We start from the raw sequence: 13885 nt of genomic DNA, 5'->3' as shown, positions 1-13885 counted from the left end.
TTTTGAATACTAACCCCTTATAGATCTATCATTCACAAATATTTCCTATTCAGCAGGTGCCTTTATGTTTTTTTGATGGTTCCCTTTCTGTGCAAAAGCTTTTTAGTTCAGTGTAGTCCCAGTTGTTTATTTTTGCTTTTGTTTCCCTTGCCTGAGGAGACAGATCCAAAAAATATTGCTAAGGCTGATGTCCAAGAGTTTGCTGCCTATGTTTTCTTTCAGAATTTTTATGGTTTCAGGTCTTACATTTAGGTCTTTATTCCATTTTGAGTTTATTTTTATGTATGGTATAAGGAAGTAGCCCAGTTTCATTTTTTGGCATGTAGCTGTCCAGTTTTCCCAGCACTGTTTATTGAAGAGACTGTCTTTCCCCCTTGTATATTCTTGTCTCCTTTGTCATAGGTTAAGTGACTGTCTATACATGGGTTTATTTCTGGGCAGTCTATTCTGTTCCGTTGATATGTTTGTTTTTGTACCGGTCCCATACTGTTTTGATTACTACAGCCTTGTAGAATAGTTTGAAATCTGAGGGCATGATGCCTCCAGCTTTATTCTTTTTCAAGATTGCTTTGGCTGTTTGGGGTATTTTGTGGTTCTGTACAAATTTTAGTATTATTTGTTCTGGTTCTTCAAAAAAATGCTATTGGTATTTTGACAGGGAATGCATTGAATCTGTATTTTGCTTTGGGTAGTATGGACATTTTAACAATATTAATTCTTCCAATCCATGAGCATGGAATGTCTTCCCATTTATTTGTATCATCTCAGTTTCTTTCATCAGTGTCATATAGTTCTTAGAGTACAGATCTTTCATCTCTTTGGTTAAGTTAATTCTTAGATATTTAGTTCTTTTTGATGCAATTATAAATGGGATTGTTATCTTAATTTCTCTTTCTGATAATTTTTAGTGTATAGAAATGCAACCAATTTCTGTATATTAATTTTGTATTCTGCAACTTTACTGAATTTGTTTATTAGTTTTAATGGTTTTTTGGTGGAGTCTTTTGGGTTTCCTATATATAGTATCACATCATCTGCAAATGGTGACAGTTTCACTTCTTTTTTACCAATTTCAATGCCTTTTATTTTTCTTTTCTGATTGCTATGGCTAGGACTTCTGGTACTGTGTTGATAATAGTTTGCCTCATTGTCTTTATATGCAAAATGGGGACAATAATAGTACCCACATGATGGGTTGTTGTGAGAATTAAATACATTGGTGGAATAGGAAGTGCTAGCAATCTGTCTCTCCACTTAGACAACAATTGCATCTGCCTAACGTAACTATATTAGAACTCTGCAGTCTATCGAAGGCTTGCAACTTCCAGGGGAAGGCTTGGAGAGTAAATTGGGGATAATTTCAGTCTATTTTCAGCTCTTAGTAGCAAGTACCATTTCTTCACCTCCAGCCACATGGCAGCACCTGTGCACATGTTCTTGGAGTAGTTTACACAGAGTTTGCAAGAACCTAGGTAGGCAAAAAGAAACAGGTCCTCCAGATATCAGGGATCAGTGCTCTGTTTACCTGTTGCTGCTTTTTTTTTTTTAAAAGATTTTATTTATTTATTTGAGAGAGAAAGAGCAGAGAGAACACCACATGAGAGGTGGGGAGAGGCAGAGGGGAAAGGGAAAAACAGAGTCCCTGCTGAGCAGGGAACCCAACTCAGGGCTTGATCCCAGGACCCTGGGATCGTCTGACCTGAGCTAAAGGCAGACACTTAACCAACTGAGCTACCCAGGTACCCCACCCAAATCACAGAGTTGCAGACAAAGAGGTGGGTGGCCATTGTTGCACCTCCTCCCATTGTTGCAAGCCCCTCCCCGAAAAGCTGGTGACTTGCAGTGGATTTAAAGGACGGTGTCTTTCCCCCCTCCCCTTCACTTTTCTTTTTTCCCCTTTTGGGAGCCAGAAAAGAAAGACCAAGGCATTAAAAAGCAATTGCATATATGGGAAAAATCAGAATGATTATGCATGCCCAGGGAGAGACATGGGCTCAGAAAAAGACTTGAGAAGAACTTAAGTTTATACCTCAGGCTGATCCTTGACACAGAGGCTGCAAATAATTAAAAAAAATAAAAACAAAACAAGAGAAACCAGCAAATCCTGGGGAAAGGGGGAAAATCTGCTCTCCAGAGTTACTGTATTATTAAATTCAAATGTCCAGTTTTCAACTAGAAATCACAAGGAACACAAAAAAGTAGGAAAATATGGCCCATTCAAAAGAAAAGATAATCAACAGGAACTGTCCCTGAGAAAGCCTTAATGGCAGATCTGTTAGAAACAGAATTTAAAACAGCTGTCTTAAGGTTGCTCAAGGAGGTAAAGGGAGATGTGGAGAAGGTCAAGAAAATGATGGATGAACAAAATGGAAATACAAGTAAGGAAATTGAAAACCTCAGAAGAAACTAGAAATTCTGGAGCTGGAAAGTATAACTGAAATGAAAATTTCACTCTAGAGATTCAAAGGCAGAAGAAAAAAATGAAAAAACTTGCAGTTAAAGAAAAGTGAACAGAGCTTAAGGGACCTGTGGGACACCATCAAGTGAGTCAACATATGTATTATGGGAGTCCCAGAAGGCGAAGAGAGAATATTTGAAGAAATAGTGGCTGAAAACTTCCTTAATTTGATGGAAGACATGAATACAAACATCTAAGATGCCCTGTGAACTCTCAAGTAAGATGAACTCAGAGAGACCCACACCTCAACACATCATAATCAAACTTTTGAAAGGCAAAGACAAAGAGAGAATCTTGAAAGCAGCAAGAGAGAAGCAATTTGTCACATACAAAGGCTCATCAATAAGATTAGCCTATTTCTCATCAGAAACTTTGGAGGCCAAAGGCTGTGGGCTGATACATTCAAAGTGGTAAAAAGAAAAGAAACCTGCCAACCAAGAGTCCCATATTTGGCAAAACTGTTCATCGAAAGTGAGGGAGAAATTAAGACATTCTAAGATAAACAATGGCTGAGGGAGTTTGTTACCACTAGACCTACCCTGCAAGAAATGCTCAAGGGCGTTCATGAAAGGACACTAGACAGTAACTCAAAGCCATGTGAAGAAATACAGATCTCAATAATGGTAAATAGGTGGACAATTATAAAAGCTAATATTACTAAATTTGTAACTTCACTTTTTGATTTCTGTGTGATTTAAGAAGCTAATACATTATTAAAGAATAATTATTAATCTACTTACATTATTGTAACTTTGGTTTTTAATTCCACATTTTGTTTTCTGTATAATTTAAAGACTAATGAATTTAAAAGAATACTTAGTTTATGTTCTTGGGCAACACAATGCGTAAAGATGTAATTTTGTGACAGCAACAACTGAAAGATGCAGGAATAGAGCTGTAAAGGAGTAGAGTTTTTCTGTGTTGAAGTTAAATTAGAATACATTCAAATAAGGATGCTAAGTAATCCCCATGATAACCACAAAGAAAATAGCTATAGAATATGCACAAAAGGAAATAAGGAATTTAAACATTTCACTACAAAAAAAAAATCAGCTAAACACAAAAGAATTCAGTAATGCAGGAAACAAAGGACAAAAAGTTGTAAGGCATATAGAAAAAAAAATAGTAAAATGGAAGAAGTAAGTCCTTCCCCCGCCAGCAATAATTAGTTTAGACCTAAATGGATTCAACTCTCCTCTCAAAAGACAGATTGGCAGAATGGATTAAAAAAACATGATCCAACTATATGCTGTCTACAGAAGCCTCACTTTAGATCCAAAGACACAAATGGATTGAAAGTCAAAGGATGGAATACGATACCCTGTGCAAATAAAAGGAACCAACAGAGTAGGAGTGGCTATACTAATATCAGACAATACCAACTTTAAAACCAAAAAGTTTACAAGAGGGTAGGAAGGGCATTATATACTATTAAAAGTTTCAATACAGCAAGAAGATATAGTGATTACAAACATTTATGTACCTAATGACAGACCATCAAAATAGATGGAGTAAAAATTGACAAAAATTGAAGGAGAACTAAATAATTCTACAGTCATAGTTGGGGATGTCAGTACTGTACTCTCAATAATGGGTACAACAAGCAGACAGAAGATAAGTAAGGAAATAGAGAACTTGAACACCACAAGAAATCAACTAGATCTAACAGACTACAGAAAACACTCTCTCCAACAGTATAATACACATTCTTCTCAAGTGTACATGGGGCATTTTCCAGGATAGACCACATGTTAGGCCACTGATTAAGTCTCAGTAGATTTTTAAAAGATACCATATGAAGAATCTTCTCTGACCACAATCGGATGAAGTTAGAAGTCAGTGACAAAACTGGAAAATTTAACAAATTTGTAGAAATTAAACAACACTCTTACCTAGTAGATCAAAGACGAAATCACAAAGGAAATTGGAAAATAGCTAGGGATGAATGAAAATGAGAATACAACATACCAAAACATAGGAGATGCAGCACTCGAGGGAACGTTATAGCTAAAAACACATTAAAAAACAAGAGGGATCTCAAAACCTAACTTCTAACAATTTAAGGAACTAGAAAAAGAAGAACAAATTAAACCCAAAGCTAGCAGGAGAAGGGCAAGAATAACAATGAGAGCAAAGATAAATGAAATAGAGAATAGAAAACAATGGAGAAAATGAAACCAAAAGTTGGTTCTTTGAAAAAGGCAACAGAATTGCCAAACCTTTAGCTAGAGGGACTAAGAAGAAAGAGAAAAGACTCAAATTACTAAGAAACGAACATGAGGACATTAGTACTGGTTCTACAGAAATAAAAAAAGACTGTGAAAGAGTCCTGTGAACAATTGCATGCTAACAAACTGGACAACCAGATGAAATGGACAGGTTCCTAGAAACACAGAACCTACCAAGACTGAGTCAAGCATAGCAAAAGGAAATACGAGTAGCACTATAACTAGTAAGGAGATTGAACCAGTAGCTAAAACTCTACCAACAAAGAAAAGCTCTGGACCTGATGGCTTCACTGGTGAGTTCTGCCAAACACTTAGAAAAACTGAAACCAGTCCTTCTCCCTATGTGACTGGAAGGTCACTTTGTGAGCATCCTTCCCAGACAGCAGCCTGGCCTTTCTGAAGAAATAGTTTAAGGCCTTCGGGGCAGTCAGCATCGCTGCTCAGGGCCCCACATAGGTCCGTAAGTCCTCTTGAGCCCTGAGCTTGGGCATGCAGGCCCTGCAAAGACAGCGTAAAAGCTGGACGGTGGTGACAGTCCTAGTGCTCCGTCTCTGCCATGTGCAGGCCCAGATTGGTTGGAACTCCTTTCCACCATCCAGCATCACCCTTCTCAGGAAGAGCTAAAGCTGCTTTAGAGCAGGGACTAGGTTATGTGTATCATCTTAGGTTATGGAGAGGATGATGGAATCCTAGTCATTCCCGTGTAAGAAGCACCTTCCGCCGGGCTCCTTTGATCCCCACAACCACCGGTGAAGTAGGTGATTTTCTCCCCATCTTACAGATGAGGAATCAGACCCAGAGACGTGAACCACACTGCCCCTTTCGGAGCCAGTACTTGAATTCGGGTCTGTTGGACTCTGGAGTCTGCTCTCCATCTGTCACTTGCTTGTCCTTGCTCAGCACTACACACATAGTAGGTGTTCAGGAAGTCTTTATTGAATGAATGTTGAAGGAACAGCCTGGAAACCAGTGCAGGTGACAAGTTTTTCAACAGTAACCCCAACTGGGAAGGTTAATGAGTGGACAGAGCCACTAGAGGTCAGAATTTAGCAAGTCTTTGTTAGCTCAGGAGCACTGCTTGGGATAGTCTCTGACCCTGAGAGCTGGAAAGGACCCCAGAGGTGCCCTTACCCCCTTCATAGTCCCTCCCCCTCCTCATTGTTGAGAAAACTGGGGCTCAGAGATGCTATGAGTTGTCCAAAACCGTGCTTTGCACAACACCACTATACCTCTTTAATCACCTTCCTGGAGCCTAAAGCATTTTGTTCTCTGAGAACAACATTCAGTGACCGTGTGGAGCAGCAGGTGGGCCAGATGCTGGGGAGACAACAGAGAGGCCAAGCCTGGCCCTGCATGGGGCTTGAAGTGAATCTGGGGTCTTCACTATCTGTGGTCTTCACTGTGCATTCCACTACTCTAAATCATCGGTCTGAACTAGGAAGGCGGTTGCTAACCCTGAACTTCTATCATTATATACCAAATGGTCTTGGGTTTTTTGGGGTGGAGGGTAAGAGATGACTAGAACACAACCATCATAGATGGGACTGCTTGGAAGCCTAGGCAGAGAAGAATGAGAGCAGACCAGTGGTGGGAATCCCTTCTTCCCCAGGCTGTTACATCAGTCAGGACTTACGGGAAAGAATATAGAGGCTGCCGTAAAACCAGCTCTACTGTCAGTCTCAAGAGGGCTCCCACCTGGGAAGCTGTGGGTTCGGCCCCGAACAGGTGCACTTATACATGTAACTGCACTAAAGAAAAAAGATGGTCAGGCACTAAAAATCCATTCAGTTACAGATAATCAATTATCGATGAGCCATCCTTAAAGGTTGAAGGCCTGAGTTCCTGAGCAGTGGGTCCGTGTCATGTGGCAAAATAAGGGGCCTGAGAACAGGGCTTTTGTTTTGCTTCTTCTGGTAATCTAAACCAGTGCATCTCCAACTCCGCTGTGCCCAAGAATCCCCAGGTTCTGACCCGGGAGCTATGGAGAAGGACTTGCGTTGAGTGGGGAGGAGGGTCTGGCAGGTGTGCCAAGCTTAACCCACTGCCTCTTTCCAGCAGACGCAGAGAAGGGCTGCCACTTCCAGCACATCTTGGCCTGTGCTCGCCTGAGTGTCAGCCCGGACCTGAGTGAAGGTGTGCTGCAGCAGGTGCTGGAGCTCCTGGAGGACCAGAGCGACATCATCAGCACAACGGAGCACTACTACACGGCGTTCTGAGGCCAGGCCGGCAGATGGCGTGCACGGGGCCGGGCCAAGGAGGAGGACCAGCAGGTGGTGGTCACTCCCAGGCTCCGATTTTAAACATCGTGCAGAGGCTTATAGGCCTGGTGGCAGTGATCTCATAATAAACTGTGAAGTATGGTCATTTAAGGAATGGAACTGGGCTTAAATTCTGTAGGCTGCCCTCTGGCTGCTGTATCCGTGGGATAAAGTAACTTATCTCAGCCATGACATAGAAAACCCTCCCCATTGACCTCTTGCCTGGACCGGGCATTGCTCTTAAGCATTAGGGAGGAGATTGGTGGCTGAATTGTTGCGTATGTGGCTTGAGGCTCTGTCACAGTAAAGGGGTGTCACATGGTAAAGTGAAGTGAAGAGCATCTTGCCAGATTCACACAGACCTAAAACATTTTAAAACTTCAGACTATCGAGTACATTCTAGTAGGCTGTCTCAGTGGTTAAGAACCTAGAGTAGCGAACTCCTTCTTGGATGAGTATCACTCACCTACGATTTCCACGGATCAAGTACCAGAGGTGGGTCCTGAGTCCTGGGATGAATGTTGTTTACGGACCCACCCAGAGATGGGAATAAATGGATCCAAGGCATGGCTCTGTGTTGGTCATTTTCCTTATTTTCCTTATAAATTAAGAGGTGTCTTGGTACATTTTCCTACACTTGAGGACATACGTGACTAAAGACATTGTCCTTTAATGCCCTGAAGTCCTTGGAGGCTCTCAGCCAGTTGGCTGGCTGGTAGACATTATTTTCAAGGTTACCACTGAATGTGCAGGGTGTTCCGACACCATCCAGACAGAGACTCTGTATTTGCCCGGACAGGTGATGGAGTCGTGCTGTTGCTAGGAATGGCAAGGTAAAGGGAAAAAATCCAAGGTATGTAGTAGGCTTGTTCTAACAGCTAAATGACAAATCCAGCCAGCAATAATAAAGTGTGGGGAAAGAATTGGAGTTAATTACAGTCATTTCAAAAAGGCACATCTGCCTTCGTCTGCTACATTTGCTCTTGACGTAATAAGCTCTTAGCGGCTCTGCTGGAGAGCCTGCAGGCCTCGAGTTGTTCTGCTCTCTGTGGAAATGGAGTGGTTTTTATACTTAGAAGTTGGCTGCAGTTTCATATGTCAGGCTGAGGGCTAGTACCAACAGACTGCTTCCTGTTGTGGGCTTTTCTGACTTGGTCCAAACATCTGTCCTCTTTCTAACAGCTGTTTACCCAGGTGCCTGCCCCATGCCCTCCATGCATTTGGAAGCTTCCCCATGGCATGGGGTCTACCTGGGATAACACCCCAGCTATCTTCCTTGATAGCAGTGGATGTTCCTTATTGAATACATCTTGAGTTATCAGGGCTGCCGAGGAAGGACTCTTGAATCAGCAACCCCACTTCCAGGGTTTATCCCAAGGAGATGATCGCACAGGTGTGAAAGGATGAAAGCACAAGATTCCCATTGCTACATAATTCAGAGTTCTGTAATTGGGAAAAGTAGTTATCCATAGGGAAAAATTAATGATGATACATGTGCACAGTAAAATACTGTGCAACTATTGAATGATGGAGTAGACAGATACTGAGGCCCGGAACACTCTTCCCAAGAAGACAGTTACAGATCTGTTTATATAGAATACCGTTGATCTGAAGCAACTTGTACATGTGTATCTAGAGCGAGAGTGTGTACTTCTGCGCGTGTACCTCGGTATAAACATGGCTCGTGTATACACTTACATACAGTTGACCACTCCCCCCTCCTAGAAATACTTTCTGCACTTGGCGTTCAGGACACCATGCTCTGGGTGCTCTTTCTCTCTTTCTCCATCTCCTCTCCCCGGTCTTCCATCTCGCTGAGGGCTCGGGGTTGGGTCTTAGGCTCATTCCTGTGCAGCTGGCTCCCTTGGAGATCTTAAGCAGTCGTGTGGCTCAGACGATACGTATGCTGACAGACTCGCCGCATCTTATCCAACTCCAGACTCCTGTGCGCAGCTTCCTACTGACATCTCCACTTCGGTGTCTGAAAGACCCCACGCACGTGCCCACAGCCAAGCACGTGATCACCCCTGACCCAAGACGTGCTCCTTCTGAGGTTGTTCCTGATTCAGAAGAAGGCAGCCCCATCTTTCCAGGTGTTCAGGCCAAACATTCAACATCCACTTGTCCACCAGTCACCCTGGCTCTACCTTCTAGATACTTCTAGAATCTAACCGCTTCTCACTGCTGCTCTGCTACCACTTGGAATCTTGCAGTTGCCTCCTGACTCAACCCCCTGCTTCCGCCCCAGCCCCTCATTACTTCGTTCTCCACACAGCAGCCAGAGCCATCTGCTCAAACGGAAGCCAGATTCTGTCGTCCTCTGCTCCAGCTCTCCCGTGACTCTCTCTCACTCCAGGTAGGGCCCCAGGGCATCCCAATGCCAACAAGGAGCTGCTCTGCTGGGCCTCCTCTCTGCATCATGCCCTGGTGCCCACCCCGCTTAGCTTCATAGGCCTTGCTGTCCCTCACACACCAGGAACATTCCTGCCTTGGGGCCTTTGTGCTTGTTTTCCCTTCCTGGAGTGTTCCTCAGCCAGGAAACCGTGTGATGGCCTTCCCCCTCCCCTCCTTTGGGTCTTTACTTGAGTGTCACCATCTTGCTAAGGCCTGTCCTGATCCCCCTTCTCCCTCCTTCCCAGGACTCTTCAGTACTTACTTTTCTCCACAGTACTTGTCACCATGTAACACATTCCATATATTTCTTACTTGATTTGTTTATTATCTGTCTCCGCGACAGAAGAAATGCTCTCTGAGGGTAGGAGTCCTTCTCTGTTCTGTTTCCTGTGTGTCCCCTGCACCTACAGCAGGGCCTGGCATGTCTTTCCAGCCATACCACGCCTGTGTACGTATCTGGCTGCCCTCTACCTGCAGGTATCTTCCTTTCTTTCCTGGGGGGCTTTCTCCAATGTCTTGGAAGGCTGTTCAGGCTGGAAGTGCTCAGAATTAAACCCACTGGGAACAGCCTCATCCTGTGGAACCCAGCTCCCTTGCCCTTCAAATAAGATCTCAGAGGCTCGTGTTCTACACCATTTCCCAGAGTTTCTCTGTGGGATTAATCTCCATGCCCCCACAGTAGCAGCTGACTTGACAGCCACCCTTAATTGGCTGCCTTACCCCGCCCCTGTCTTCCCCACTCCCCATCACTGTTTGCCACACCTCCCAAATGAATTGCTCCTTTCCAGTTCTTGTCTCACGGTCAGCTTCTGGTTGAACACAAATAACACCATGATCACAAGTGTATTTGAGAAATGCTGTATGAATAATTGCATGTATCAAGCAAAGATTACTAGAAAACCAAAGTGACCCACTTGTTACTCTGGAAAGATGAGCTACCAGGTGCTTTTTAGCTACCTATCTCTATTTGCTGTTTTTACAATTACCAAGTGTCATTTCTATGAAAATAATAAAGCTGTTTCTCACTCCCCGTCCCCCACTCACACAACCTGAATGATGAGTGAACCGAAAATAAGATGGACCTTATATCCCGTAGCAGCATAAGAACTCTGAGAAGATGAGGGGAGCCCTTGGAAAATGCTCTGAGGCTAACTACAGTCTGGTCACTGCACATGCACCAAAGAGCCACCAAAGACTTCCTCTGAAGAAGAGGGAAACTGAGCCAACATCCTGGCTCTCAGTGTGCACATTTTAGGAGGCATGAACACTGCGTGTAGTTTATGGAAGAAAGAAGACAAATGGTGCTACTGTCTGGTCAGGGGTTTGTTTGAAGCTCTGTGATCTTCTCCATCTGGTAAGCTACCAGTGCTTCTCATCCCTAAAAGACACTTCTAATTATTTTCCCCTCTGATAGTGTGCCAGGACACTGGCCGAGAGAAAGCCAAGCGGAAAGAAGTCTGTTCAGTGATGAGGAACCCGAGATGTGGTGCCAACGATTGAAACCAAGCAAACTTGTAATTTTCCGTCGGGGAGAGCATGCGCACTTTCTTACTAGTGTGGCTTCTCCTCTACGAGTGGCCTCTACAGCAGTTCCCCCAAGAAGCATCTCATTGCTTCCTTACTAGCTTAATGTGAAGAATACGGGCAGGCTCCAAATGACCGTGAAGGGGCGCTCTGGGGAAGCCAGCCGCAGGCCCTGGGAGGACAGGGGGGCCGTCCCAAAGGGAAGTGGCACCGTGGATGAGGGACCTTGCAATAGCGTATCTGCGTGAGAGTCTACTCTAAATGCAAGCCCAAACTCCCGCACAAGTGAGTTTTTATATAGTACAGAATTTGTTTTTAAATACAGCCCATTTTAATTGAACTTTTATTAAATAAGCCCAAACAGGTAAGTCACGGCACAGCACAAGGCTGTGTTCACAAGAATTCTACATCAGACCCCAAATTCCTGAAGAGACGGAAGTCTTTCTATGTGTGTCAAATTAAAGTGCTAGGTTTTCATCTTGGAGCATAAAGAGGAATTTCAAAGACCACATAATCATTTTTTTAGATGGTAAAGTGGCATGCCATTAACTCAGACTGATTTGGTGAAAGGTTTATTTAAATTAGTGAAAAATCTAGAAATAGTGCTACTTTATTACTTTAAGTTTATGCAGTGTTCCATGTGACATCTGAATTACCATGAGGGAACAGGATGGCTGCTCTTAGAAAACCTGTTTTAATGGATAAGAATTATTTTAATTATGTATCATTTAATCATGTGTTATGTACTATTCAATATTAATCAGCGATTTTAAAGTACTTGAACTTAAGAGATTTGAGAACATGTCCACACAAAAAATTCTATGTCAGTGTTGACAACACTGTCATTCCTAATAACCAAAAAGTGAAAACAACCCAAATGTCCATGAAGTGATGAATGGGTAAACAAAAGTGTATCTATACGCTGGACTGTTGTTCAGCCAGACGAAGGAATGGAGTACTGATACATAGTCCACTGATGAACCTTGAAAAGAAGCTAAGTGAAAGATGCCAGATACAAGAGGCCACGTAGTGTGTGATTCCATTTCTATGAAGTGCGTAGAACAGGCGAGTCCATAGAGAAAAAAAATAGATAGTGGTTGCCAGGGCCTGGGGGAAGGAGGGGATTTGCTAGTGTAAGGTTTCCTTTTGGGGTGATGGAAATGTTCTGGAATTAGATAGTGGTGATGTTTGCACAACTGTGAATATACTCTAAACCCTGAACTGTGGGCTGGGTTGGGATTCCTCACAGCACGGTGGTTGAGTTCCAAGGGCAGGCACCCCAAGACAGAGCACGACCCTCAAGCTGTATGGCCACTCTGCACATAGCCCCAGAAGCCACGTGCAGTCACTCCCATGGTGTGCTTACTGTCAAAGCTGTCAAAGTCCCACCCAGTTTCCAGAGGATTGAATAAACCACCTGCTGTTGGGGAGTAACAAGATTCTAGAAGGGCATGTAGAACCAGGAATATTGTCCTGGCCATTTTTGGCAAGCAAAATCTCTCACAGACACGTTTCAACTTTTATACACGGACAGCCTCATTCTTTAAAAAAAAAAAAAAAAAAAAAAAGCAAAAAACCTTTTTTTGCGGGGGCTATCCATAAATACAAAGAATGGGGAAATGGTCTGCCACTTCCCAGGTACTCTATATTTTCTTTTTTAGGTTATATGTATATTTTTAGAAAAATAACCATGTTAATATTTTGCCTATCCTTCCAGGAAAAATATGTCAGCATTTTATATGTATCCTGGTTTTTATTTATTTCTGTATAGTAGAGGTTTCTTTCTACTTTAGCATGCAAGATTGACCACATCCTTTTTTTTTTCAGTTGTTAAAAAAAAAAATCAGTTGTATTTCTGTATACTAACAAGCTGTTTTAAAATGCAGTTAAGAAAACAATCTCATTTAAAATAGCATCAGAGGGCACCTGGGTGGCTCAGTCAGTAGGCCATCTGTGTTTGGCTTGGGTCATGATTCCAGGCCCCGCACCAGGCTCTCTGCTCAGGGGGGAGCCTGCTTTTCCCTCTGCCTGCCACTCCCCCTGTGCTCTCTTTTTCTCTCTCTCTCTCTGTCTGACAAATAAATAAATAAAATCTTTAAAAAAATAACATCAGAAACAATAAAATACTTGGGAATAAATTTAAACAGGAAGGTAAAAGATCTGTACACTGAAAAGTATAAGACATGGATCAAAGAAATTCAAGTGGGCACAAAGAAATGGAAAGATATTCCATGTTCAGGGATTAGAGGCATTAATACTGTTAAAACGTCTCTACCACCCAAAGCAATCTATATATTCAAAACAATCTCTATCAAAATTCCAATGGCCTATTTCACAGAAATAGAAAAACCAATCATAAAATTTGTATGGGACCACAAAAGACCCCAGATAGACAATGCAGTCTTGAAAGAGAAGAACAAAGTCACAAGCATCACATTTCCTGATTTTAACCTGCGGTTGGCCCTTGAACAGCACGGAGATTAGAGGTGCTGATCCCCCATGCAGTCAAAATTCAGGTATAAGTTCGAGCTCCCCAAAAAGGTAGTTACTACTAATAGCCTACTATTGACTGGAAGCCTTACCAATACATAAACAGTCAACACACATGCTGCATGTTATATATATTATATATGGCATTCTTAATAAAATAAGCTAGAGAAAAATTTTTATTAAAAATGATAAGGATGAGAACATAAATTTATAGTACTGTATTTATCAAAAAAATTCTGTGCATAAGTGGACCCGTACAGTTCAGACCCCTGTTGTTCATGGGCCAACTGTATATTACTCTTACAGCCATCAAAACAGTGTTTGACCACATCCCTTTTTTAAAAAAGATTTTATTTATTTTTGAGAGAGAGAGAGAGAGAGGAAGCATATGAGCAGGGGGAGGGGCAGAGAAGGAGAGAACCTCAAGCAGACTCCCTGCTGAGCACAGAGCCAAAAGCAGGGCTCTATCTCACGACACTGAGCCGAAATCAAGAGTCGCATGCTTCACCAACTAAGCCACCCCAGGAGCCCCT

The 13885-nt window shown here is 42.7% G+C and overlaps 1 protein-coding gene across 11 annotated transcripts in view; it reads left to right on the top strand.

Annotated features, from left to right (window-relative positions):
* The window catches only part of STN1 (STN1 subunit of CST complex), a 44770-nt gene extending 37259 nt beyond the window's left edge, over nt 1–7511 (top strand). For 8 of the 11 annotated variants that reach the window (XM_034663234.1, XM_034663231.1, XM_034663229.1 and 5 more), the window contains one exon: nt 6742–7511. In XM_034663234.1, coding sequence (XP_034519125.1) covers nt 6742–6902 — 161 coding nt within the window. In that variant the 3' untranslated portion in view covers nt 6903–7511. The remainder of the gene's footprint in view (nt 1–6741) is intronic. The other 3 variants (XM_034663233.1, XM_034663224.1, XM_034663228.1) reach the window with 1 other exon arrangement.
* The last annotated feature ends 6374 nt before the right edge of the window (nt 7512–13885 follow it).

Source organism: Ailuropoda melanoleuca, chromosome 6, assembly GCF_002007445.2.
Source record: "Ailuropoda melanoleuca isolate Jingjing chromosome 6, ASM200744v2, whole genome shotgun sequence".
NCBI classification, from domain to species: domain Eukaryota; kingdom Metazoa; phylum Chordata; class Mammalia; order Carnivora; family Ursidae; genus Ailuropoda; species Ailuropoda melanoleuca.
Note: the sequence above shows the minus strand (reverse complement) of the source record. Positions and strands in the feature narration are given on the sequence as shown.